This window comes from Pan troglodytes, chromosome 1 (assembly GCF_028858775.2).
Source record: "Pan troglodytes isolate AG18354 chromosome 1, NHGRI_mPanTro3-v2.0_pri, whole genome shotgun sequence".
In the NCBI taxonomy this organism is placed as follows: domain Eukaryota; kingdom Metazoa; phylum Chordata; class Mammalia; order Primates; family Hominidae; genus Pan; species Pan troglodytes.
In genome coordinates, this window is record NC_072398.2 from 188512683 (window position 1) to 188539883 (window position 27201).

The window sequence follows — 27201 nt, forward strand, 5'->3', positions numbered from 1 at the left end:
GCGTAGTTGTTCTGCCCCAGAGCCCAGCGAAAGTGACACTGCAACGAATGGGATCCCCGGCTGGGTGGGCATCTGGTAGGGTCACGTTCCCTCACTTTCGTTTCCTAGCCTGGGTGAAGAACTGGCCATGTTTGACCCTTACCGGCCACTGTACGGGCCTTTCTGGACTTGGACTCCTTGGGAGTCGTTTTTCGGCCATTTGACCCGTGGGACTTGTGGGTTTTGTGCTGCTTTTTCTTTCTTTCTTCCCCTTTTTCAACTTCAGCAATACACCCAGATGTTAGTCGAGTCACGTCCCGCCACCCTCTGCCCTTGAAATGCTGGCAAGTACGCAGCCCCGCGATCGTCACGTGACGCCAGGGTTCAGCGTATCCTTGCTGGGCAACCGTCTTAGAGACCAGCACTGCTGGCTGCACCATGAATGTGATCTACCCACTGGCAGTCCCCAAGGGGCGCAGACTCTGCTGTGAGGTGTGCGAAGCCCCAGCCGAGCGGGTGTGCGCGGCCTGCACAGTCACTTATTACTGGTAGGCCCTGAAACGTGGCACCTGGGCGCTATAACTCCCTCCCTCTCTCCCTTTCCCGGGTCTGGCTTGGGTACCTTGCGTTAGCCGTTGCCCCTGACTCTGCAAGGGACACCTCAAAACGGCTTTAAGACAGGCCCCTAAGACTCCCGTGGCCTCGTCTGCCTCATCTCCCACTTATTCGTAACTCATGTTTTCTGAAGGCGTACTCTGTGTTATGCACTATTTTAGGTGCTAAAGTTACTGGGGCAGCTCGGTAGATCAGTTCCTTCAAAGATCTAACATTCCAATGTGGGAGACAAATCAGTAAAGAAACAGGCCGGGTGCGGTGGCTCACGCCTGTAATCCCAGCACTTCGGGAGGCCGAGGCGGGCGGATCGCCTGAGGTCAGGAGTTCGAGACCAGCCTGGCCAACATGGTGAAACCCTGTCTCTACTAAATAATACAAAAATTAGGCGGGAGTGGTGCTGGGCGCCTGTAATCCCAGCTACTCGGGAGGCTGAAGCAGAAGAATCGCTTGAACCCGGGAGGCGGAGCTCGCAATGAGCGGAGATCGCGCCACTGCACTCCAGCTTGGGCAACGAGAGTGAGACGATAGTGAATGGGGCAGTATGTGGAAAGCTTTCCCTGTGGAAGAAACATTTGAGCTGCATTTTGAGAGGGCAGTCAGAACCTGCTGTGTACAGGAGTAGTGAAGAAGGGTAGGGCATTCCCGGCATCCGGGACTGCTAGGGCAAATGGCAAAAGAACAGAGTTTGCTAAGGGCTGAGTGGAGAACGTAGTAGTGGAGGGAGCAGTCAGTGATTTTCAAACTGCAGGCCAGGGCCCTTTAGCAGTTTATGAATAAGTCACAATCACCATTTAGAGAAAACAACAACAACAAAAAAGAGCACAGAATGAGTAGAAAGTATCAGGTTAATCCTACCTGAATTGTTTCTTAAAACTTTTGTCTTAGTGTTTTATGTGGACATGTGTGTGTGTACAGGGAAAATGTATTTCTTACTATAGGTTGAGTCAAAATTAGCCGGATGTGGTGGCGCGCACCTGTAATCCTAGCTACTCGGGAGGCTGAAGCAGGAGCATCATTTGAACCCGGGAGGCGGAGGTTGCAGTGAGCCGAGATCGCTCCATTGCACTCCAGCTTGGGCAACAAGAGTGAAACTGTGTCTCAAAAAAAAAAAAAAAAAAAAAGTTGGAACATCATTGTGATAGGTAGTAGAAGTTTAAACCAAGAAGATAAAGGTTAGGGCTAGACAGTGACATGAGATCAAGGGTTTGGAATTTATCTCCTGGGAAACCATGAATGGTTTTGAGCTGACATGCTCTCATTTGTGTTAAGGAGAGAGGATGGGCTGCAGTGTGGCAGATACAGAGGAAGGTAGACACTGACGGGTGCATAACAGATCAAGAAGCTGTTGCAGTACCTTCTCATACTGGCCTAGGTGTCCTTCCTCAGTGCTCTCAAAGCACTGAGTATGTCCCCTATCCTAACACTTAGGACATGGACTGAAATCATTTATTTATTTCCTTCATTAGGCTGTATGCCCCACAAGGGCAGGGATGGCATCTGTGTTTTCATTGCTATCTCCTCTTTGGTGGCTTCCTTGCATTTAGAATATAATTAAGAATTTGTAACAGAAAATACAAGGCCCTGGTTATTTCTCTACCTTCATTTCCCACCACACTCACCCCATTTTTTCTTTGCTGTAGTTATAGAGAACTGAAGTTCTAATTTGCTAAGCCCTTTCTTCCCTCAGTTTCTTTTCCCAGACTGTTCTCTCTGCTAGGAACCTCCCCTTCAACTACAAGCCTTCCTGGCTCCCTTTCATCCTTCAGTTCTCAGTTTAAATGTCATTTCTTCAAAGAGGTCTAAACCCAGTCTCAACTCCCCATCATACTTTTCTCTCTCACAGTACCATTTTTCTTTACTTTTTCTGTACTTTTATATTATTGTGTTTGCTTGTCTGATGTCTATGTCTTTTACTAGACCCAGTGCCCACACATACCAGACACTCAATGAACATCTGTTGAATAAAACTAAATGGATAATAAACCTATTAACTTGGGCAAGGAACACGGGGAAAAGATGACAGGCGTCAGATTTGGTTGTGGGCATCGAGTTTAAGAGGCCTTTGGGTCACCCCTGGAGAGTTTGCCAGTAAACCGCCGTGAGTAAAACCTGCCACTCAGGCTTGGGAAAGATTCAACCCTTTTGCTTGGTGTGAGCACTGACTTTTTCCTTAAAACACCCCTGTCCTCCGTATCCCTCCAGCCAGAAGTAATTCCTTCTTCCTCTGTACTAACTTTACAGTACTCTGTATCTCTCAGATGACTCATATTTCCCTTCATTTTAATTGTTGGTGAGTGTGTTATTTCAATTTTGTTATGCTCCATTAATGCTAGATACTATGTTAAATGTGTACAGAGGGACTGTCAAGTATGCTAACTTTTGATCTATGTCCGACCTGTCATTGTATGCCCCATAGTCTCTAGCAAAGTGTCTTGAAATAGTTGGCACTTGTGCTTTTATCCCTTGGGCCAAAAAATAAAAAATAAAAATGTGAAAAAAAAGAAAGACATAGTTGGCACTAATATCTGATAAATGCATGTATAAATTATCTTCTATGCCCTTATCTTCGATTTTTTTTCTTTTACTTGCTTTTAATTCTCTTTAAGACCTTCTCCTTTTGTTTTTTTGCTTCCTTTTCTCCAGATTTCTATGTCTTTGGGTCTTGGAGATTTCAAGATTTTTTGATAAAACAAAACTGAGGTCGTTGTTCTATAGGTTTTGATGGTTGAATGTAAAGCATCTAGTACCCTGCCTGGAACCACGTTGGCACACAATAAATGTTCCTTTTCATCATCCCAAGTTTAAGGAACAAGAAAGTCAGTCTGAATTTGTGAAAGTTTTTTTCTGCAAAAGAATTTTTTTCCTGATTATAATTGCAATTCATGCTCACTGCAGAAAACCTGAAAATATAAAAAATAAAGAAGAAAAATAATCCATAGTCCCACAACCCAGGGATTAATAACCTGAAATTTTGGTGAATTTCCATTTTTTCTCTGAATACATTTATTTTATATATTGTGTGTAATCTTGTGCATATTGCTCTATAGTGGATTATGACCATTCTCAGAGAATAGCACATTTTTATTTACTTTAGAGACACAGTAGAACTTTTATTTTTTTATTATTTTTTTGAGACGGAGTCTTGCTCTGTCGCCCAGGCTGGAGCGCAGTGGCACCATCTTGGCTCACTGCAACCTCCGTCTCCCGGATTCAAGCAATTCTCTTGCCTCAGCCTCCCAAGTAGCTGGGATTACAGGGATACGCCACCACGCCCGGCTAATTTTTTTGTATTTTTAGTAGAGACGGTGTTTCACCATATTGGTCAGGCTGGTCTCGAATTCCTGACCTTGTGATCCGCCCTCCTCGGCCTCCCAAAGTGCTGGGATTACAGGACAGTAGAACATTTTTAAGAAAAGGTAATTTTATGGAAGTACATACTAAAACATTGGTGACAAGTAAAAGAGACTTCAGTACCATAGGTTTGCATGAATTTAAATGTCTTTAGTCAGGGCGTACATTCTGTAATTCACTACAAATACTATTGCTTCCTGTTCTTGAATACCACTTCACCATTCGTTTTCTTCTCCTGGCCAGTGACGGCATTTAAATTTGCGCTTCATATGTCGAACAAAAGGAAAAATTATTGCAAAAAATATTGCAGATCACTAAGAAAACAAACAATGAAGTGGTATTCAATAATAGGAAGCTATAGGATCAGTGGTGAATTATAGAATGAATGCCCTACCTAAAGATATTCAAATTCAGCTTAAAAAAAAACATGATAATAGCCAAACAAAACATGTGGCTCACAAGCTACTTAATTGTGAGCCCTGATTGAAAGCATTTATCCATTCCTCCTTTATCCCTGACCCTGTGTTAGGTGTTACGGGTGGGACAGATCAATAAGCAGGGAGCCCGCAAATATATAAATAAAGCTCACTTTATTTAGAAAGGCAAGATATGTCAGTGGCTCTCAGTGGAACAAAAGTTCAGGCATCTAAGTTAACATTTCCATTGCTTACAAGCCCCACTTGATAAATTCCCTGTGGAACTCAGCTATATCCTGGCTAAGTGCTTTTATTGATCTGTTTGTAATAATTCTCTACCTCCCCAAAAACATTTTAAATGGTTTCTGTCATTTCTTTGGTAGCAGTCACAACTTGTAAAGAAAATACTTTAATTGCATTTCTATTGTCCAAGAAGGTGGCAATATTGTCCAAGAAGGTGCTTGAACATGGCTATATATTGTCTGTGGCTGCTTTTGTGCTACAACAGCAGAGTTGAGTAGTTGCAACAGAGATCCTATAGCTCTCAAGCCTAAAATATTTATCTGACCCTTTACAGAAAAGCTTTTCTGATCCCTCCTCTAGATTATTGTTATCTGTTTTGAAATATGTATAAATGGAATCAAACAGTTAACTTACATTTAAGTGAAAATGTGTAATAAGCAATAGAAATGCAAAAACCCATGACTGTATGCATCTAACAACAGAGCCTCAAAATACATGCAGCAAAAACAGACAGAACTGGGGAGAAAAATAGACAATTTAATAATAATGGTTGAAGACTTCAATATCCTACCTTCAGTGATGAACAGAACAACTAGATGAAAGATCCAGTATCCCACTCTCAGTAATGAATAGAACAACTAGATAGAAGATCAAATATCCCACTTTTAGTAATGCATAGAACAATTAGACAGATCAGCAAGGAAATATAAGACTTAAACCACGCTATAAACCAACTAGACCTAACAGGTATCTGTAGAACACCATTCAATAACATGAGAATGCCTATTCTTCTCTAGTGCATATAGAACATTCTTCAGGATAGAACATATATTAGACCATAAAATAAATCTCAATAAATTTATAAAGATTGATTTCATACAGAGTATGTTCTCCACCTATATGGAATGAAATTAGTAGTCAATAACAAGGAAATTTGGTAAATTTACAAATATGTAGAAATAACACACTCTTAACCAATGAGTCACAGAAGAAATTACAAAGGAAATTAGAAAATGCTTTGAGATAAATGAAAACAAAAACAACATACTAAAACTTAGATGCTGGCAAAGCAGTACTCAGAGGTTACTATATGAATTTAGTACTCATATGAATTTATACTAATATACATTACATTGAAAAGAAGATCTCAAATCAGTAACCTAACATTTCATCTTAAGAAACTAGAAAAAGAAGAGCAAACTAAAACATATTTATAAACTCCTTTATGCACAGCCCTGTGTTGGGTATAGACACAAGCTAGCAGAAGAAAGGAAAATTAAAGATTATAGCAGAGATAAAACAGAGAATAAAGAAACTACAGAGAGAACTGATGAGACCAAAAGTTGGCTCCTTGAAAAGACCAACAAAATTGACAAACCTTTAGCTAGGTTGACTGGCCTAGAAAAGAAGATTCAGATTACTAAAATCAGAAATGAAAGTGAGGACATTACTACCAACCTTGCAGAAATAAAAGAGATTATAAGAGAACACTATGAGCAATTGCATGCCAACATCCCTGTGTGACTTCAGAATGTGAATGTGTGCCTGCAGAAACAACATACTCTCCAATCCCAACACAGTTTATACATCATCAAATAACCACATGAAAGGAAAGAGATTTGAGTCTCAGAAATGGCTTTGAGCTCCCTGCCTGGTTTGTATTTGGCTTACTTTTCTGGTGTCTAGGGATAGGCCAGTAGGAGGGTTAATGGAATCTTAAGTCATGCCAAATATAAAGATCATGAAGTCTATGTTTCTGTTGTCAGTGGGGTGGTACATCAGAAAGCTGACTGGGACAGCATCCATGAGAAAATATGTCAGCTCTTGATTCCACTGCGCACTTCCATGCCCTTCTACAATTCAGAGGAAGAACGGCAGCATGGCCTGCAGCAGCTGCAGCAGCGGCAGGTAGGGCCTATGGCACTTTCCAAGGTTAAGTCGTAGGTGCGGTGAAGCTGCCCAAGACAAGGCTCAAACTGTGTTGGGATCACTAAATTGTAACCTCACTGAGGGCAGAGACTTTGTTTTATATCTTTTTAAGTCCTCAACACCATCCAGTCTGTTGTTTTCCACATTTACTAAATACTCACTGTATTAGTCTGCTAGCACTATCACAATCAAATATCACAAACTGGGTGGCTCAAACAGCATACATTTATTTCCTCACAGCTCTGGAGGCTGGGAAGTCCAAGATCAAGGGGTCAGCAGGTTTGGTTTCTTCTGAGGCCTCTCTTCCTGGCTTTCAGATGGCTGCCTTCCTGCAGTGTCTTCACATGGTCCTTTGTGGGCAAGCATGCCTGGTATCTCTTTGTGTGTCCAATTTCCTCTTTTTATAAAGACACAAGTCAGATTAGGTTAGGGCCCACCCTAATGGCCTCATTCTAACTTAATCACCTCTCTACAGGCCCTAGCTCCAATTATAGTCACGTGACAGACTGCAGGATAGGGCTTCAACACATGAATTTTGGCAGGGGACACAGTTCAGCCCATAACATCCACAGATGCCAAGAGTCTGGCCACATAATAGGAGGGTTAAGAATGATGTATGGATATACTACTGAATAAATAAAGGAGGTTACCAAAACCTGCCACTATTATTATGTATAGTGTTGAGTATTATTGAGTATTGAGCATCTCAATCACTCTAAAAAATTAGCCCCTTATTATAAGCCATAAATCTCTAAACATAAGATCCATCCATTTTAGTGTTATGACACTTTGATAGTGGCCTTAGAACAATGCAGAGTTAAACTTTTTTGTGATATTAGCTAAACAGGAAATTCTGGAAGGGAAAATGAGATGTTTCTCTTAAAATTAACTCAACTAGGAAGGCAGAAAGTTTCAGATTGTCCTGAGACATGCTAGCTTTGCTAAAGTAAAGTTTTATTAGAACTATAAAAATAATACTCATTTATTCATCTGATAACTCTATATTGAGCATTCATCTATGCCAAGCGCTGAACTAAGATGAAAATACACATGTTCCTGGGCCTTAAGGAACTCATAGTCCAGAGTTTGCTTTCTTATATCACTTATGTGGGGCTTCACGTCCACTCTAATACAGGCAGGCTCACTATGTGCCTTTAACTGGGTCATTAGGTGTTGGCCTTATCCCCAGGGCCATCTACATCCAACTTTGCCTTTAACTTTAGACTGTCTCAGATAGTCTGTTTCTCTCTTCCACAGAAGTATTTGATTGAATTCTGCTACACCGTAGCCCAGAAATACCTCTTTGAAGGGAAACACGAAGATGCTGTACCAGCAGCTTTGCAGTCCCTTCGCTTCCGTGTGAACCTGTATGGCCTGAGCTCCGTAGAGCTTGTGCCTGCTTACCTGCTGTTGGCCGAGGCCAGCCTTGGTGAGTGAAACCGATTTGAGATCCTTGGATCCCTTAAGTGGTGTTATGTTTGGGTCACACCAATGATCAAAGAGTCACCCTTGACAGTGGCACCAAGAGACCTATTGTAGAAGGAGCAGGGTTGCTGTAAAGTTTAGCACAAGGTAGGGAAGGAGATGTCACAGACTTTTGTCTACAACTGGCAGAAATCCACTCAAGCTGGCCTGCACAAAAAGGAGGAACTTTGTGAGGGTGCTGTAGTATCCTACAGGAGCTGAGGCTTCATGAGGGACTAGAATTGGAGTGCCTTTCGTTCTCTCTTGGGCCTTGTCTCCTGTATCTACTTCTCTCTGGGTATCTGCTTTGCTATTTTTCCTCTCTGCAGACCAGATTTGTCTACCCTGTGCTCACTGTAGAAGACAGCTACCCCAAAATGTCAGATGGAGTTTTTCAGTTTACATGTTTTCTAGGTTTGAAGTAGGCAGTAGAAACTAATTAGCTTCTGATTTCCAATTACAAATTCGTAGAAGACAGAATTTTGTTGACATGGCTTGAGTGTGGGATCCACCTTTGTTCCCTGGGATCAGAGCCACATAGTTCAGAAATACAGGAACCCACCCCTATAGATGGGAGAGGCAATTCTGAGAGTATAGAGCAGACTTAGCAGATACCCTACATGGTGGCCACTGTTTAAAAAAATGCTTCGTATGTTTTAATAGCCACCATTAAAAAAAATACTTTTTTAAAAGTAAAACTTTTTTAAAAGTAAAACTGTTAAAATTAAGTACAATATAAAGAACTTTCATCCCCTGAGTTCTCTGAGAGTAAGTTGTCCACCTGATTCCCCATCCTTAGAATACTTCAGTGTCCCCTTAGTAAATGAGATATATTGTATTGTGGTTATGAAGGAGAATGTCTTTGTGGGAACCACACAAGGGGACCCTGTCATCTAAGAAGACCCCATTCAAGTTTCTCGAATTTTCCCAATAACATCTTTATAGTAAAAGGATACAGTTCAGGGTCACACTTTTTATTTTGTTGCCATGTGTTGGCAACAAAACTCTGGAATAGTTTCTCAACCTTTTCTTGACTTTTATGACCTTGACACTTTTACAGGTTACAGGCCAATTGTATAAAACATTTCTCAATTTGAGTTTGTCTGCTATTTCCTAATGATGGGACTCACGTTATGGATATTTGGCAAAAACAGTACAGAGGTGATGCTGTGTTCTCATCCCATCCTATAAACTGGCATGTTTTCATTTTTTTCATTACTGATGATGTTCATTTTAATTACTTTATTAGGATGGTGTCTGCCAGGCTTCCTCCCTGTAATGTTACTCTTTCACCCTTCTGTAATTAATAACTTTAATTTTCATTTCATGGAGACGTCCTTTGAAACTATATAAATATCCCATTCCTCATTGAATTTTCAATGTATTCATTTAGTTATTTGTATCAGTATTGCCTCTTTATTCAATGGGCTTAAATCCATTACTATCGTTAATTTGATCCTCAAAATGTCCCTGATTTGACCAGTGACAGCCCCCACTCAAGCTGGCTTCTGCATCTCCCAGATTCAACCCCATTTGTTCTTTGCTCACTTGACTGCTTTCTGGAACATACCTCTAAAGAGCCCTGATCTCTTTCAGTGGAAAGTGAAAATCAGAAGCCAAAAGCTGTGCACTAGATGTACTCATGCTTTTGGGGTATTACTGCTCCCAGGCCTTCTCAGTGGAGTTAGGGAGTAAGTGTAAATATAATAATGGGTGTACGTATACACACATTACATCTGTATTTATTTCTATATCTATATATCTTTTTTTTTTTTTTGAGACCGAGTCTCACTCTGTCACCCAGGCTAGAGTGCAGTGGCGCAATCTGAGCTCACTGCAGCCTCTTCCTCCCTGGTTCAAGCAATTCTCCTGCCTCAGCCTCCCGAGTAGCTGGGACAACAGGTGTGTGCCACCACGCCTGGCTCATTTTTGTATTTGTAGTAGAGACGGGGTTTCACCATGTTGGTGATCTTGAACTCCTGTCCTCAAGTGATCCACCTGCTTCAGCTTCCCAAAGTGCTGGGATTACAGGTGTGAGCCACTGTGTCTGGCCTGTATCTATATATCTACATCAATATCTGTATGACCACTAGTCTATACTGTTTGATCCAGATCTAATACAGCACCATAGGGTTCAATCTGATTTACTTCCATTCCTTAATTGCAACTCCCTTTGCTGACAGCTTTCACTTTCATTGGTTTATTTACATATTAATGAGTTCCCCTATATGAATCAATCCCCGCTCTCTAACTCCGTCCTTTCCACCTTACAGATACCTCCTCCCGCTCCATGGGCTCTGACTCCCCATTCCAGGCTGCCTCTGCTGCATGGATCCCTCCTCACTTGTGTGGGTTCCAACTCCCCATAACAGGCTGTTTGCCTGCAGGAATGCCCTGCTCACCCTGCCCAGGTCTGACACCCCATTCCAGACTGTCTTTCCTCCAAAGTAATGAGAAAAGCACTGGACAAGAAAATACAGCCCAGGTTCTGTTTACCTCTGACACTGGCTAGCTATGGGATTCTGGAAAAGTCACCCTAGCCCAAGTCTCATCATCTCTCATCTAGACCACTGCCTACTAACTGGTCTCCCCACATCTTCTCTGGCCTCCCTCCAATGTGGTTTGCATACAAAAATGTGACCCATCACTCCTCTAAATAAAGATCAAATTTCTAAAGCAACCCATGAAGCTCTGCTTGATCTAGCCGTTAACAAATTCTCTCACCTCAATTCTATCACCTTGTCTCTCTTGAATTATTTTCTCCCTCCCTTCCAGTTACACCGACCGGCCTTCTCTCAGTTCCTCAGAAGCATGATGATTTCCTTGTTTGGAAAGGCTTTTCTGTAGCCACTCTCTCTGCTTCTCCTCCTCTTCCCTTCACCAAATTAACTCCTTGTCATCTTTCAGGTTTCAGCTCAAGGGTTACTACTGCCTTGTCTAGAAGATTTCCCAGGGCTCCAGACCAGGTTGGGTCTCCCTTTTTTTTTTTTTTTTTTTAGACGGAGTCCCGATCTGTTGTACAGGCTGGAGTGCAATGGCCTGATCTTGGCTCACTGCAACCTCTGCCTCCCAGGGACAAGTGATTCTCCTACCTCAGCCTCCCGAGTAGCTAGGACTACAGGCACGCGCCACCACGCCCAGCTATTTTTTGTAGTTTTAGTAGAGATAGGGTTTCAGTATGTTGCCCAGGCTGGTCTTGAACTCCTGGCTTCAAATGATCCACCCACCTCAGCCTTCCAAAGTGCTGGGATTACAGGTGTGAGCCACCGCACCCAGCCGGGTCTCATTTTTAATATACTCGTTTAAAGAACTACCCTTTCTGGCCGGGCGTGGTGGCTCACACCTGTAATCCCAGCACTTTGGCAGGCTGAGGTGGGCGGATCACAAGGTCAGGAGATCGAGACCATCCTGGCGAACACGGTGAAACCCCGTCTCTACTAAAAATACCAAAAAATTAGCCGGGCGTGGTGGCGGGCGCCTGTAGTCCCAGCTACTCTGGAGGCTGGAGCAGGAGAATGGCATGAACCCGGGGGGCGGAGCTTACAGTGAGAGGAGATCGCACCACTGCACTCCAGCCTGGGCGTCAGAGCGAGACTCTGTCTCAAAAAAAAAAAGAACTACTCCTTTCTTCTGAGCACTTAGTCCATTAATAATTGTATTCATTGATGAGATTATTTAATTGTCTCCCTGCTCCAGTAGACTGTAAGCTCAGGGGAGAACTGGATCTGTGTCTATTCTTACTTATCACAGATGTCTTCACACTCAGCCCAGTACTTAGCACAGAGAAGGTACTAAAAAAATAATTTCACGGTACCTGAAACCTCGCGAGCACTGTGTAAGTATGTGTTGAATCTGAGTTCTCTTCACAGGATTCTTTTAAGGGTGAAATGAGTTCGAGTGTAATGACCATGAAAGTGCTTTGAAGTCTGCAAAGTGCTGTCTAAATGGAAGATTTCACTGTAACTCCACAGTCATTGGTTTAAAACCTTGCTAACCTTTCTGGAAGTCTAAAGAAATCACTTTCCTATGCACATGTTTCTTTCCCATCTTAGAGATTCCTTCAGACTGGAGTGGACAGATAACAGAAATTCAGCTTTTTTTTTTCTTTTTAGTAAAACTTTGAAATTTTAATCAACTAGAAATGACATTTTCAGTAACACTTCAAGGAGGAGCCACCCTACTCATCTTCCCCCACTGTTATCAGTGATTTGGAAGCAGGAGAGCCTGAGTTCAAATATCATCTCTTTCTTTACTGTCTGGGTGATCGTAGGCACCAAGCTCTTCCTCACTCAGAGCTCTCACATATATGGTTCCTTCTGCCTGGGATGCTCTTTTCTCTCTCATACGTGGTTGGCTTTTGATCATCCTTCAGGTGTCTGCTTAAACTGGCCAGGCGTGGTGACTCCCACCTGTAATTTCAGCACTTCGGGAAGTCGAAATGGGAGGATCTCTTGAGCCCAGGAATTCAAGATCAGCCTGGGCAACCTAGCAAGACCTCATCTCTTAAAAAAAAAAAAAATTAGGCGGGCATGGTGGCATGCACTTGTAGTAGTCCCAGCTACTTGGGAGACTGAGGTGGGAGGATTGCTTGAGCCCAGCAGGTGGAGGCTGCAGTGAGCTAGGATTTTGGTTACTGTGTTCTGTTCATTTCCTTCACAGCACTCATGTTTTGTCTATTTATTGTATGCCTACTTCACTTGATTTTAAGCTTCTTGGAGTCAGGGATCACGTCTTAATGTGCATTGAGCATCACGCATTGTGATAGAGACTCAATCAATTAGGTGAATATATGTTTGGTTGAATGAATGAATGAAGTTGCCTCCTCTTCAAATTCCTCATCTAATGATTATTTCACAGGGTTGTTGGCAGACTTAGACCACCGATGCAAAGGGACTAGCACAATGTTGGTCAAATAACAGGTCTTCAATAAATACAGATTCCCTTTTCTTCCCCTGGGCACCTCACAGCCACAACCTTTGACTCAGCTGTGACTGCTGTATGCTGCATTCCTTCACTTTCATCACCAAGTCCTGCAAAATCTTCTCCCATAATATCTCCCAGATCTGCCGTTAACCCAGTGTAAGCCTGTTGCCCCACCCTTCAGACAAGTACCACTGGTCTGTAAGTGGCTGTCCTTTCTCAATTCCATACACTAGTAAAATCACCCTAAGGGATAGTATCACTTCCTTTATGTCTCCACCACCTCCACTTCACCCTATGCCTCTCCAGGTAGGCACTGTCCATAAGAGGCAGGCCTGAACTTACACACTCACTGGTCACAAGCTTAGTTCTGACTGTAATCTCATGGGCTAGTAGTAGCCCATTCTTCTCACCGTACTCTCTCTCTCTAGCCTCACAGTTTATTCTCCCAAGTATGTCTTTTCCTTTAGGACTGATGCTTGTTTAGATGCTGGTTCAGCTGGGCCTTGGAGTCTTCATTCTTTGGCATTGCCTCCTTGAGTGAGAACTGGATGTTGAAAATTTTAAATTTCCAATATTTGTCAATGCCCTGTACCATTTTTTTCCCATCTAAACAATCTTAGTTAAGAGTCATTTGCTTCTTCAAATGTGAGAGGACTTCAGCCTAAACCTCATATTTTATAGACAAAGCCTGGAGGGAAGATGTGACTTGCCATGTTCACATGAGCCAGGATCAGGGACTAGGCCTCGTGCTCCTAATCTAGTAGTTTCCCATTTTAGTTTGCACTTTGACCTTCCATCAGGCAAAGTTACTTGCTTCTTCTTGTAGACTGCTTCCTCTTCATCTCTTTTCCTTTAATTCAGTGATGTAGGGTTACAACTAGAATAAAAGCATGCTTACATATGAACTAGGTCTGACAGGAAGGACACAGAGGAGCAGAGGGTTGGCTTATGAGGGGTTGGTGTCCTTACCTCTTAACCCTTTGTTGATGCCATTTCTGCTGCAGCACCTATCACACCAATGCTTCGCCCCCAGAGCACACCTCCTGCCCTGCAGCACACTGACGTAGTGGCTTTCTATTCAGTTCTGACAAATTTCCCCAGGAGTCAAGCAGGTAGGCAGGCGTCTGTATATATAAAGATGATATGTAATAAACAAAAAGCTTTAAGTGTCAAGGGTATCTAAATATTAGCAATAAAGTTGGCTTTCCTTTCTCTTACCTTCCACATTACTTAGTAACCGTGTGTTGTCCATTCTACTTCCTATCTCTTTTTGATCTCCTCCTCCTTAGTTCACTGTCTTGTTTCAGGCTCTTAAGCGTGCTTGCCCGAACTATTTCAGACATCTTCCAGTGAATCTTCTACCTTTATTCCTCCCCTCTGGTCCCTCCTCCACATTGGTTCCAGAGGATCTTTCTAAATTTAAATCTGATTCTCTCGCCCTTTTTGAAAATCCTCTAGTTTTTATCCACATGCATCAAGTTCCTTGGTATAACTCACTAAGCCCTCCATGACCTGCCCCCTGCCTACCACCATAGCCTCATTTTCTGCCATTCTGTCTTTCACAATTTGTGCTCCAGCATCACAGGCCGATACAGTCCCTACACCCTCCATATTTGTAGGTTCTGCATCTGCCCATTCAAGCAACCATGGATCAAAAATATTTTTAAAAATAATACGATGATTAAAAATGATACAAATAAAAACAATACATGATGTTACTTGTGGGCTTATAAACAAAAAAGGAAAAAATGTAAACAAAAAAGACAAAAATGATATAGTAGAACAACTATTTACATAGCATTTACTTTGTATTAGGTATTATAAGTAATTTAGAGATGATTTAAAGCATAGGGAATGATGTGCATAGGTTATATGCAAATACTACACTACTTTATATTAGAGCCTTGAGCATCCTTATATTTAGGTATCTGATGGGGGTTCTGGAACCAATTCCCTGCAGCTGTGACTCTATATAGTTCTATGAACATAACATATTATTTCATATTTCTATGACATTGCACATGCTGTTACTTCTGCCTGGGATGCTCTCCCTGCCTTATCTACCTGGAAAACTATTCATCCTCAAAACCCAGCTCAGACTCTGCTTCAGTGTCCCTCTCCATCTCATCTATAGTATTAAACATTTCCTATCCTCTGACACTTCCAAAGCTTGTGTTGCTATTGCAATTATACTATATTGTAAATATATTTGTTTTCATGTTGCACTTTGATTCCCCATCACCCAACACAAGGCCTTGCACATAAAGGGTATTAAATATGCATATATATATTTCACAATTGAGATATAATTCACGTATCATAAAATTCACCCTTTTAAAGAACAATTCAGGCCAGACGCAGTGTCTCACGCCTGTATTCCCAGCACTTTGGGAGGTCGAGGTGGGTGGGTCACCTGATGTCAGGGGTTTGAGACCAGCCTGGCAAACATGGTGAAACCCTGTCTCTACTAAAAATACAAAAATTAGTGGGGTGTGGTGGTGCATGCTTGCAGTCCCAGCTACTTGGAAGGCTGAGGCATGAGAATCACTTGAACCTGAAGGCAGAGGTTGTAGTGAGCCGAGATCGTGCCACTACACTCCAGTCTAGGCAACAAAGTGAGACTCCCTCAAAACAACAACAACAACAACAAAAAAAGGACAATCCAGTGGTTGGTTTTAGCACATTCTGAAGGTTGTGCAACAATCACCATGACCTATTTCCACAACATTTTCATCACCCCTAAAAGAAAGCCTGTAATTGTCAGCAGTTACTCCCTCTTAGTGCCTCCCTTGCATTGGACCCCCTGTTAGTGCCTCCCTTGCATTGGACTCCCCCTGTCGCCTGGCCACCACTAGTCTACTTTCCGTCTCTATGGATTTGCCTATTCTGGACATTTCATATAAATGGAATCATACAATATGTGGCCTTTGGTGTCTGGTTTCTTTCACTTAGTATAGTGTTTTCAAAGTTCATCCACATTATAGCAGGTAGCACTACTTCATTCCTTCTTATGACTGAGTAATATTCCACTCATGGAGATGGAGATGGAGATGCCTCCTTTTGTTCATCCACTCAGCAGCTGATGGACATTTACATTGTTTCTGTTTTTTTTTTTTTTTTTTTTTACTCTTCCAAATAGGCTGCTATGAACATTCCTGTATGAGTTTTTCTGTGTCAATAAATACTTGAGTCAATGACTACATGAGTGAATGGGTAATGACTCATATTTCCTCATGTGTTCTTTGGCCTGGATATGAATTATAACCTTCTTTTCTGCTTTTGGGCAGGTCTGGGCCGAATCGTTCAGGCTGAAGAATATCTATTCCAAGCGCAGTGGACAGTCCTCAAATCAACTGACTGTAGTAATGCCACCCACTCTTTACTGCATCGGAATCTGGGACTTCTCTATATAGCTAAGAAAAACTATGAAGAGGCCCGTTATCATCTGGCCAATGATGTAAACAAGCTAAGTTATAACACCTGTATATTTCCAAAATCTAAATTATAACACCTGTATATTTCCAAAATCTGTTTAATTTTTTTAAAACTGTGCATTTCTCTAAAACTTTCTGTTTACAACTGATTATTTGGTGGGATGTTAGCCATAACACAATTCTACTGACCTGAGTTCAAGCATTTCTACTTCATAGCTATTCAGCCTTGGCCAGGTCACATATTCCTGAAGTTTCAGTTGCCCTGAAGAGTAAAGGGAGGCAAAACAGCATACTCGTTAAGAGAAGGGCTTTGCTGGCCGGGCATGGTGGCTCACGCCTGTAATCCCAGCACTTTGGGAGGCCAAGGTGGGCGGATCACGAGGTCAGGAGATTGAGACCATCCTGGCCAACATGGTGAAACCCCGTCCCTACTAAAATACAAAAAATTAGCCAGGCGTGGTGGTGCATGCCTGTAGTCCGAGCTACTCGGAAGGCTGAGGCAGGGGAATCGCTTGAACCCGGGAGGTGGAGGTTGCAGTGAGCCGAGATCGCGCGCCACTGCACTCCAGCCTGGCGACAGAGCAAGACTTCGTCTCAAAAAAAAAAAGAGAGAGAGAGAAGGGCTTTGCTTCTAGTCACAGATCTGTTGTTTCACTAGCCACATTGTCTTGGAAAATTTGTTTAACCTCTTTCATCACCTGCAAGACAGGAATAATAAAATAGTCTCTGTCTCACTGGGTCATTGCGAAGATTAATAATAGGACAATAAATGTACAGTACCTTGGCTATTATTTTAAAAAATAACAGTAATATCTCTACTTCAGAGTGTTGGTTATTAAATTTAAAAGAGCTAGATGTATAAGAAAGCACTTATCGATGATAAAACTCTGTACAAAGTTAGATGGGATGTTGAGGATGATAACTGAATTGTTCTTTCAAAATTTAAGGGGTTTCTATTAGGATTTCAGTACTGGAAAATATTACCAGAGAAAAGAGTTCCTGGGCGTGAAATCTGAGTTAGCGTAGAGTCAGACTGCAGTCTCCTTGCAGGTTGGTTCTCTCTTCAGCCTCTCTTCTGGCCTCTGCACCAAGCAGCCCTTCCTCTGGTTGCCTGCCTGTACAATGCCCGTAAATTAAATTTTACGCTGGTTATTCTTTAAATTCCACTAACCCATATCCATTCTCTGCCCTACTCTATGCCCTGGGAGCCTGACCTCTATGGACTACACAACCTCTATGGACTCCATTGCTCTCTGGCCTTGGTTGGGTTTGGAGAGTGGAAGGCATAGTAGGGGAGTGGAGAGTAGGAGGAGAAAAAGTCTGGGGCACTGATTCTCTCTGCTGCCTCTCTGCCCCACCCCTGATCTGTCAGGAACAGTGTTCCTCTGTGGCCACAGCTCCTGTCAGGCAGCCTTCTTCCATAGTGCTAGCTCTTGCTGGGCTCTGGTAACCTTGTTTCCTCCCCTTGCTGTTTCAGGTGTAGGGATGGTAATAGTTTCTTGCTGTTGGTAGTCCCTGGTGTTTCACTAGGCCTTGTTGGTTTTACTCGTAGGGCTTTTCCCTAGCCCTTGTTGGTTTCTTAACCCTTCTACATGTCAAATAATAATTCCACTAAACTATCTTCAGGCAATCTTATTGAGGGTGCCATCTAGTTCCACCTGGGCTCCTGACTAATACAATTCTTTGTGTTTCCTCTCTATACTCTACATCCTCCAACAAATTAAGCAGAGGCACATTCTGTCCTGAGCTGGGCCACACAGTTAAGAATTAGTAGGCCAGGTGTGGTGGCTCACGCCTGTAATCCCAGCACTTTGGGAGGCTGAGGCAGGCAGATCATGAGGTCAGGAGTTCGAGACCAGCCTGACCAATATGGTGAAACCTCGTCTCTATGAAAAATACAAAAATTAGCTGGGCGCAGTGGCTCACGCCTGTAATCCCAGCACTTTGGGAGGCCGAGATGGGCGGATCACCAGAGGTCAGGAGTTCTAGATCAGCCTGACTAACATGGTGAAACCCCGTCTAAATATACAAAATTAGCTGGGTGTGGTGGCATGTGCCTGTAATTCCAGCTACTCGGGAGGCTGAGGCAGGAGAATTGCTTGAACCTGGGAGGCAGAGGTTGCAGTGAGCCAGGATTGCGCCACTGCACTCCAGCCTGGGTGACAGAGTGAGACTCAGTCTCCAAAAAAAAAAAATATGAAAATTAGCCAGGTGTGGTGGTGTGTGCCTGTCATGCCAGCTGCTCGGAAGGCTGAGGCAAAAGAATCGCTTGAACCCAGGAGGCGAGGTTGCAGTGAGCCAAGATCGCGCCACTGCACTCCAGCCTGGGCGACAGAGGGAGACTCTGTCTTTAAAAAAAAAAAAAAAAATTAGCACAAGCTCAGATTCCTTAGCCTAGCTTTTTAAACACACACACACACACACACACACACACACACACAGCTTTATTGATATATACCATAAAATTCACCCATTTTACGTGTACAATTAAATTATTTTTAGCAAATTTACAGAGTAGCGCAACCATCAGCACAATCAAGTTTCAGAACATTTCCATTACCCCAAAGAGATCCCTTGTATCCATTTGCAGTCATTTCCCATTCCTGTTCCAGCCCCAGCAACCACTTCCTGTTTCTACAAATTTGCCTTCTCAGGACAGTTCATACAGACAGCATCATGTGTGGTCCTTTGCATCTGACCTCTTTCACCTAGGGTGATTATTTTGAGATTCATCCATGTTGTTGCATGTATCAACAGTTCATTCCTCTTATTGCTGATTAGCATTCCATTGCCTGGATATACCACAATTTGTCTATCCATTCATCAGTTGATGGGCATTTTGGTTGTTTCTATGTTTTGTGTATTTTAAATAATGCTGATATAAACATTTACGTACAAGTCTTTGTGGGTAGGTACTTAGAAGAGGAATTTCTGGGTCATGTAGTAACTCTATGTTTAACTTTTTAAGGAACTACTAAACTGTTTGCACAGAGGCTGCACCCTTTTACATTCCCACTGGCAATGTGTGAGGGTTTCATTTTCTCCATATCCTTCCCAACACTTTTTATTTTCTGTATTTGATTCTAGCCATCCTAGATGCAGTGATATCTCATTATAGCTTTGTTTTGCATCTACCTAATTACTATGTTAGTATCTATACATGTGCTTATTATTCATCTGAATATCTTTTTGGAGAAATGTCAATTCAGATCTTTTGCCCATTTTTAAATTGGAATGTTGTAACAGTTTCTTGTATGTATTCTAGATACAAGTCCTTTATCAGATATATGATTTGCAAAAGGAACTCAAGCACTCTCCTTCTTCCTTCTGCTATAGATTTATTTTGCCAGTTGTGCATTTGGAACAGAGGACATTAGGACTTCAGGGGGCTACTTCCACCTGGCTAATATATTCTATGACCTTAAAAAGTTGGACCTGGCAGACACATTGTACACCAAGGTGAGCTGGGGAATTTGGGAGCTGAGCCTTCACTCTTAGGCTTGGTGTCTTACAACTTGTATTAGACTATTCATGAAAAACATACCATTCATGAGAAAGAGAGGCACAGAGAGATGAAGTGGCTTGCCCAAGACTATATAGCCTGATACATGATATACTCCATTTTCTTTCTTCCAGTGTCTCCACTACCAAAATAGACTAACCCTTAACATCCGTAGGGTGATTAACGAATAATGAAGGACAGGTCAGTAAGAGCCAAACCCCTTCAGATAGACTGTTGTATGCTGTGTCATACCCATAGCAGCAAGCTAATGTGGGCTTATTGAAGTGTGCGATAGAGAAGGAGATTTCCAAGGGAAATCTGTTGCTACAAGATCCTGTCAAGGGATCCAAGAACATGAGAAATTTCCATATTTACATGTAAAATATTTTAAACAGTTTCCAATATATTAAAATGTCAGCTGTATCCATATAGTAACACCTCACTTAGCAGGCAATCATTTGTGTAATAAATGTGTAATATAGGCTTTCTGCTGATTGTTGATTCATGTTTTAGACCTGCTTCTGAGAAAGAGGCATTTTGCTGTAGTTTAAAAGCTTTAGAATCAGATAGACCAGGGTTTAAATTCTGGCTATGCCACTTAACAGCTCTTACCAGAAGTCACGTGTGATCTTCTCTGAGCCTTGGTTTATTTACATGTAAAATGGGAATAATAAGAATATTACATCAGGATGTTGTGAGGATGTGAAGGTTTCGTGTTGTGTGTGCTATACAAAAGATAACCACTAGGGCTACCCCAAGATGAGCTGCCACAGGCCCTTTTCAGCCCATCACTTGTCACACTTACCTTGGCCAGGCCTGTTTGGGCTCCTAGGGTTCCCTCTGCCTCCAGGCACAGTGAGAGAGAGAACCTCCAGGTTGTCCAGAAGCCCGGCCAAATGCGCTACTCTCCTCACCTGCCTGGTCCGACGGCTGAGGTCTGGCCTGCTTGTCGTATTACCGTCTCTTTTCCCAACAGGTCTCTGAGATCTGGCATGCATATTTGAACAATCACTATCAAGTCCTCTCACAGGCTCACATCCAACAAATGGATTTACTGGGCAAACTATTTGAGAATGACACTGGCTTGGGTAAGTGGCAGTTTTCCCTGAAGGGAGAGCAGTGACTTCATCTCACCCAATACACAGACCTTGTCCCTAAGAGGGAAAGCAGCTGTCCCTGTCATGAAGCACACCATTGCCACCTTCCCCATGTTGCTGATGGAGAAAACTGAGACACGGGGATCAAAGAGATTTTACCAGTGTTGGGAAGAATTCAGATCCCTATCATCACACATAGCCATTCGGGGGTTACTAAGGGACAGATTTAGAGGAAAAAAAAGACCACATCAAAGCCCCCTGTGATTTCTGCAGAGCATCCATTTCTATGTTATCCCTCCAGGGCAGCAGTCCCAATCTCTCCCTGGCACCAGGGACCCGTTTCATGGAAGACAATTTTTCCATGGACTGGGGGGCGTGGGAGGAATGGTTTCAGGAGAATTCAAGTGCATTACATTTATTGTGTACTATGTTTTTATTATTATTAATATATTGTAATATATAATGAAATAATTATACCATGCATCATAATGTAGAATCAGTGGGAGCCCTGAGCTTGTTTTCTTGCAACTAGATGGTCCCATCTGGGAGTGATGGGTGACAGTGACAGATCATCAGGCATTAGATTCTCATAAGGAGTGTACATCCTAGATCCTTTGCATGCACAGTTCTCAATAGGGTTCACGCTCCTAAGAGAATCTGATGCTGCTGCTGAACTGACAGGAGGTGGAGCTCAGGTGGTAATGCAAGCAATGGGGAGTGGCTGTAAATACAGATGAAGCTTTACTCGCCCCCACCACCCCTGCTCACCACCTGCTGTGCAGCCCGATTCCTAACAGGCCACAAAACAGTTCTGGTCCATGGCCTGGGGGTTGGGGACTCTTGCTCCAGGACACGTAAGCCAAGGTAGACTCTACACAGAAGGTGCATTGCTGATTTCTTCTGGTGCCTTAGCTTCATGCTTTACTGAACAGTGAGCTTCTCAGTGGCAGGGCCCAGTTGGATTAAACTGTATTCCCCGGGCCAGCAAAGGGCTAAGTGTTGAATAGTACCGTACAGCATCATGCCCTCAGAGACAATGAAAAGACACAGAGGATCTAGTTTCTGCTCAAAAGAGACATACAGTGCAGTTGGTGATATAGAACCTATAGGCAATAACAAAAGAACATTCCTGTGAGTACAAATTATGTTACAAGATGAGTCCCAGAATGAAGAGGTGAGGACAGCTGGGTGGTGTTGAAGAATGAAGACTCTTTGGAGGAGAGGTTTTGAGCTAAAGTTTAAAAAATTAATAACTTTATTGAATTTTCTCTCATTATGTAAATAGTTCATGTTATAGCTGAAAACTTGGAAATCATAGATATCCAAAGATAGCCAACCTTAACATGATGGTGTATATCCTTTTCGTCTTTTTCTCTAAGCTTAGTACTTGTATAAGTGCTTTTAAATGCATGTAGTGACTTCTCAGTAAATGATGACTAAAGTAGGACCAAAAACTACTGGGGAAAATAGTAAACAGACTCTCAGAGGGAAGCATGAAGGTTGTTGCTTACGCATCTATGGCCTAGACGAGAAGAGTTAAGCTGCTGCAGCTGCAAGAAGTCCCTTCCCCCAGTTCTCTCCTCTCAGCTGTAGAGTGGAATCTGAATTGGACCCAAGGAATCTGCCTGTGACAGATTATCTGTGTTTGCAAGCCCAAGAGATCTAGAGTTCAGGACTCCAAAAGAGAGAAACCTTAGCAACTTTGGGACCTGTGGGAGTGAGCATATTTTTAGGCTACTCTGATAATGGCATGCTAAGCAAAGCTGGAAAGCGGTCTGAAACTCCTGCTTTGGGGCTTCCTGCTTTGCACCTGGAGGGAGTCCTCTAGGTAAAAAACTTGCTGTAATTGGTGCTATTTCCACCAGTGCCCCTGGGAAGCCTTCAGCAGACCAGGCGCTTTAACAGCTGAGTGCTTTTGATGAGGGCAGACTCAGTTGCCAAGAGCCTGTTTTTTCTTTCTTCCCCTTCCAATGCAGATGAAGCCCAGGAAGCAGAAGCCATTCGCATCCTGACTTCAATCTTGAACATTCGAGAATCTACATCTGACAAAGCCCCCCAAAAAACCATCTTTGTTCTGAAGATCCTGGTCATGCTTTACTACCTGATGATGAATTCTTCAAAGGCAAGTTTCCCTAAAAAAGCAACACGTCTAAAATGAAGGTAGAAATTCAACTAGTTGAACTCAAAATTTGTGTTTTGCCCAATTCCAATAGCTTTTGCCCTCAGAGCAAGCCCTCACTCCAAAGAGGTTCAGATGCTTACGACATTTCTCCTGTGTTGAGTCTAGCCTGCATAATGGAAACTGGATTGTCTTCTTCCCCCGAGGGTTCCCAGTCTTGCATAGATAAAGGGAGTCTGGGGCAGTGCTGGGAAGCCTGCAGGGCAGGAAGGCTCTGGGGAGCCTTGGACGGATGAAGTAGTCACTCTAACTCCAGTTACTGAGTTCCCTGTTGCTGCGGGGATTCAGTCAGAAATGCATTGCCATGAAATGATTCAAAAAGTAACTTTTTGAGTACTTTTACATACCAGTTGTTGGCCTAAACCCTTTACGTAATTATCATACTTAATGCTTATACCAACATTAATGAGGTAGCTATTTTATTATCTCTACTTTACAAACAAGGAAACTGAGGCACCAAGAGGGTCAATTCTTTGCCCAATGTCTTACAGACAGTAAGTAGCATATCTCAGGTTTATTGACTTATTGGTTGATTCTCTCATTCATTCAAACATTTATTGAAAATCTACCATTTGTAAAGCACTAATCTAGGGACTGGGGATACAGTGGTGATCCATACGTTTCCTATCTCCATGGCACTGGTGTTTTTTGGAGGAGTGGAAATAAACATATGTATGTGTAATATAATTTCAGATAGTAGAAACTGCTATAAAGAAAACTAGCCAGGCACAGTGTCTCATGACTGTATTCCCAGTACTTTGGGAGGCCGAGGAGGGATGATTGCTTATGTCCAGGAGTTCAAGACCAGCCTGGGCAACATAATGAGACCCACTCTCTACTAAAAATAAAAATAAAAAAATCAGCCGGGCATAGAGGTGTGCACATGTAGTCCCAGCTACTCGGGAGGCTGAGATAAGAGGATTACTTGAGCCCAGGAGATTGAGGCTGCAGTGAGCCGTGCTTGTGCCACTGCACTCTAGCCTGGGTGACAGAGCAAGATCCTGTCTCAAAAAAAAAAAAAAAAAAAAGAAAAGAAAAAGAAAAGAAGAAGAAGAAGAAGAAAAAGCAGTAGGCAGGGGGAGAGAGAGGAGGCTGGTTGGAGGGAGCCCTTTTTGTGTGGGTGACATGGGAAAATTTAAGACTCCTTTCCTCCCTCCTCCCTCTTTTCTTTTCTTTCTTCAGCTAACTTTTACTAAGCACCTGCAGTATACCAGGCCTGGAGGAGCTCACAGGTTATGATAGAGTGTGACAGCGAAGCCCAGAGCACTGTGGGAGCACAGTGCACAGGGCACTAACCCTGTCTGGGATAGGGGTAGGAATGGGTGAGGAATAGGAAAATATTTCCACTGAACTTTCAAATTTACATTGGACAAAACCTCATTTCTACAGTGCAATGTCCAATTTTCCACTGTGTACTCAAGGAAGTCATTACCCCAGGGTGTGTTAGATCTACAAGAGACCTTAGACAAAAGGCACACATCTATCTATCCATCAAGACTGGCACCTCACTTCCTTCAGGCCTTCACTTGACTCAGCTGTTTTCTTTTCAGTGAAGCGTTCCCTGCTCTCCCTGTCTAAAACTGCAAACCCCCACTACTACCTCTAATGCTTCCTATCCCCTTTCATGCTTTATTTTTTTCCTTAGCATTTATCATTTAAGATACTGTCGTGTTTTATTTGTCTTCTTTATTGTCTTTCTCCCCTACTACACTGTAAGTTCCATGAGAATAGGAATTTCTGCCTATATTCACAGGACCTGGAACATGGTAACCATTCAATAACAATTTATAGGAAGGAAGGAAGGAAGAGAAGAAGAGAGGAAGAAAGGGGAGCCTCTTTCCAAGTCAAAACTCTGGGCCACATGGTCTCCAGGACCACCCCAGAGTGGTAATTTACTTGTGGCACCTGTCACCTCTATGCCTTCCAGTGATGGCCTCTAGGGCCTGATTAAGGTCCTACAAAGATCTCACTTTGTTAAGAAGGTATACTTAGTTTGTACTTAGTTTGTCAAGTCAGGTGGGGTTTTTTTCTGGTGCCCTGCTGCCCCTCCCAGCGCACATGTGGCTAGCTGTAAGGGCCCAGTGTGTTTACAGGTTTATCAACAAGAGCTCAGTGGGTGGTGTGAAAATGTGGTCAGTTCTCTCTCATGTTTCTGGAGTTGAGCACAGATGGGGCTTCCCAGTGTTATGCTTTCCTGTGACAACTTCCTTTTGTCACTGCAATTCTATTTCAGGCACAGGAATATGGCATGAGGGCCCTCAGTCTAGCCAAAGAACAACAGCTTGATGTCCATGAGCAAAGCACCATTCAAGAGTTATTAAGTCTCATTTCAACTGAAGACCATCCCATTACTTAGTGACCCATGAGCTCTGCATCAAGGGTTATTCCAGGGGCTACTGAAGATCTAATATATTCCAGCCTTGCACAACTGCTTTGAGGTACTGTAGACTGCTGAAGTTTCCACCCTCTTCCCCTGGGATTGCACACATAGCTGTTATTTTTTTCTTACACAGCATATTAAGGGAATATAAAGCTTTAGGCATAGAAATCACTAAAAACTGTGTTTGTCATGACCTTTGTACTTGATTTATCATGACTTTGTATGACTGAGTAATATGTAGTCAGATCACTAATATGGTATTTGTAGTTAAACTACAAATAGTTTGTCATTTCCCAGAAGTCTCCCAACGATGCATGTTTCATACACTTTTGCTAAAGGAGGGGTAAAGGAGGGGGTAGGGAATAAAGCTATATTGGAACAAAGTTTCTCTATTCTTAATTCCATGCTGGAATTAACTTAGCATTAATCTGAGGTAGATTGTGATAAAGTACCCATTATAATAGAGCAATCACTAAGAAAATAACTCTAAAAATAGTTAAAAATCAACAAAGGGATTACAATGGTATGCTAGAAAATACCCACTTAAAGAAAAGGTGAGATAGAGGAACAAAAAGGACATGAGACACATAGAAAACAAATAGCAAAATGCAGGCATAAATTAGATATAAGGTCTTCCTGTGCCAGAGGAGGCCCCTGGGCCTGTCAAGGAGCTTCAGTATGGATTGACTGAGATGCCATTCCAGGGTGGCATCTTTCTTATCTCAGACAATAATTTGAAGCAGATGTGGGCCATCTATACAGTCTAGGGGAGAGGCATCCTGAAAGATCCCCTGTGATGGAGAGGACAGAGGGTGAGCCTTGGACTCAGACATGCCTGAGCTCAAATTCCAGCTCTCTCACATCATTGGTTTGTGACCTTGATCTCCCTATAGCCTCATCCATTACTGTTGTAAAATGGCCCAGATGTGGCCACAGCTATATCAGCTCATCCCATCTTGATGACTCTGGTAATTTAGCATATCCTTTTTTTTCTCCCTTAGTTCCTCTCCAGACTTGCCAAGCAGCATTTTGCTTCGTGAGTAGATCTGCACCCAGGGAGAAGATACGCAGGTCAAGAACCTGTCAGAGAGTTTTATGTTCCTCACTGTAAATTAATTCACTCAAACACATATAATAAAAATAAGTCAGATGGGTCACCCTGCCCCTTCAGGTAAAATCAGCTGGAAACCGCCCCCTACCCCCCGCTGTCACCCCCCCCCCCCACTTCCATACTTGTGGGCATTCTTATGCTTCTCCATGATGGCCATGAAGTCCCAGGGGCTTACTTGTCTTTCAGCCATCTCTTGATCTAATTTTCAGCCTCAGATGAATTCTCATTCTCCAGTCAACATTGTGTAGCACTTCCTTCTTCTCTTTAAAGACAAAGCCCCTTCTTCTTAGCTCTTAACCCGTAACCCCAAATATGAGTCAGCTCTTTCAAATAGACTCTTAATGAAGACTGGAGGGGTAAGGAGGAGGATCAACAACTCTTCAGCAGATAATTTCAAAGAAAATATTAGAACTTACCTATTCTGAAAACATTCTAAAAAGTCCATTTTATTAGACTCCTACTCTATTCTTTATTCCTTGGCCTCTTTTTGCCTTCTCACTCCTGTCTTATCTATTCTCCCTGAATTCCTGTTCATTAACCCTTCTGCATTCAATACATTTATAAAGTTATTGTTTAAA

General features: G+C 42.6%; 1 protein-coding gene across 2 annotated transcripts; it reads left to right on the forward strand.

Annotated features, from left to right (window-relative positions):
• Window positions 1-198: 198 nt before the first annotated feature.
• On the forward strand, window positions 199-27201 carry ZMYND12 (zinc finger MYND-type containing 12). Of its 2 annotated transcripts, XR_681695.5 has the most exons (9): window positions 294-527; window positions 6371-6512; window positions 7791-7962; window positions 16208-16377; window positions 19691-19813; window positions 20833-20944; window positions 22930-23075; window positions 25366-25570; window positions 26514-27201. XR_681695.5 is itself a non-coding variant. In NM_001280205.1 (8 exon segments), coding segments are annotated over 8 exon segments (1098 nt in total). In that variant the 5' UTR covers window positions 199-417; the 3' UTR covers window positions 25489-25891.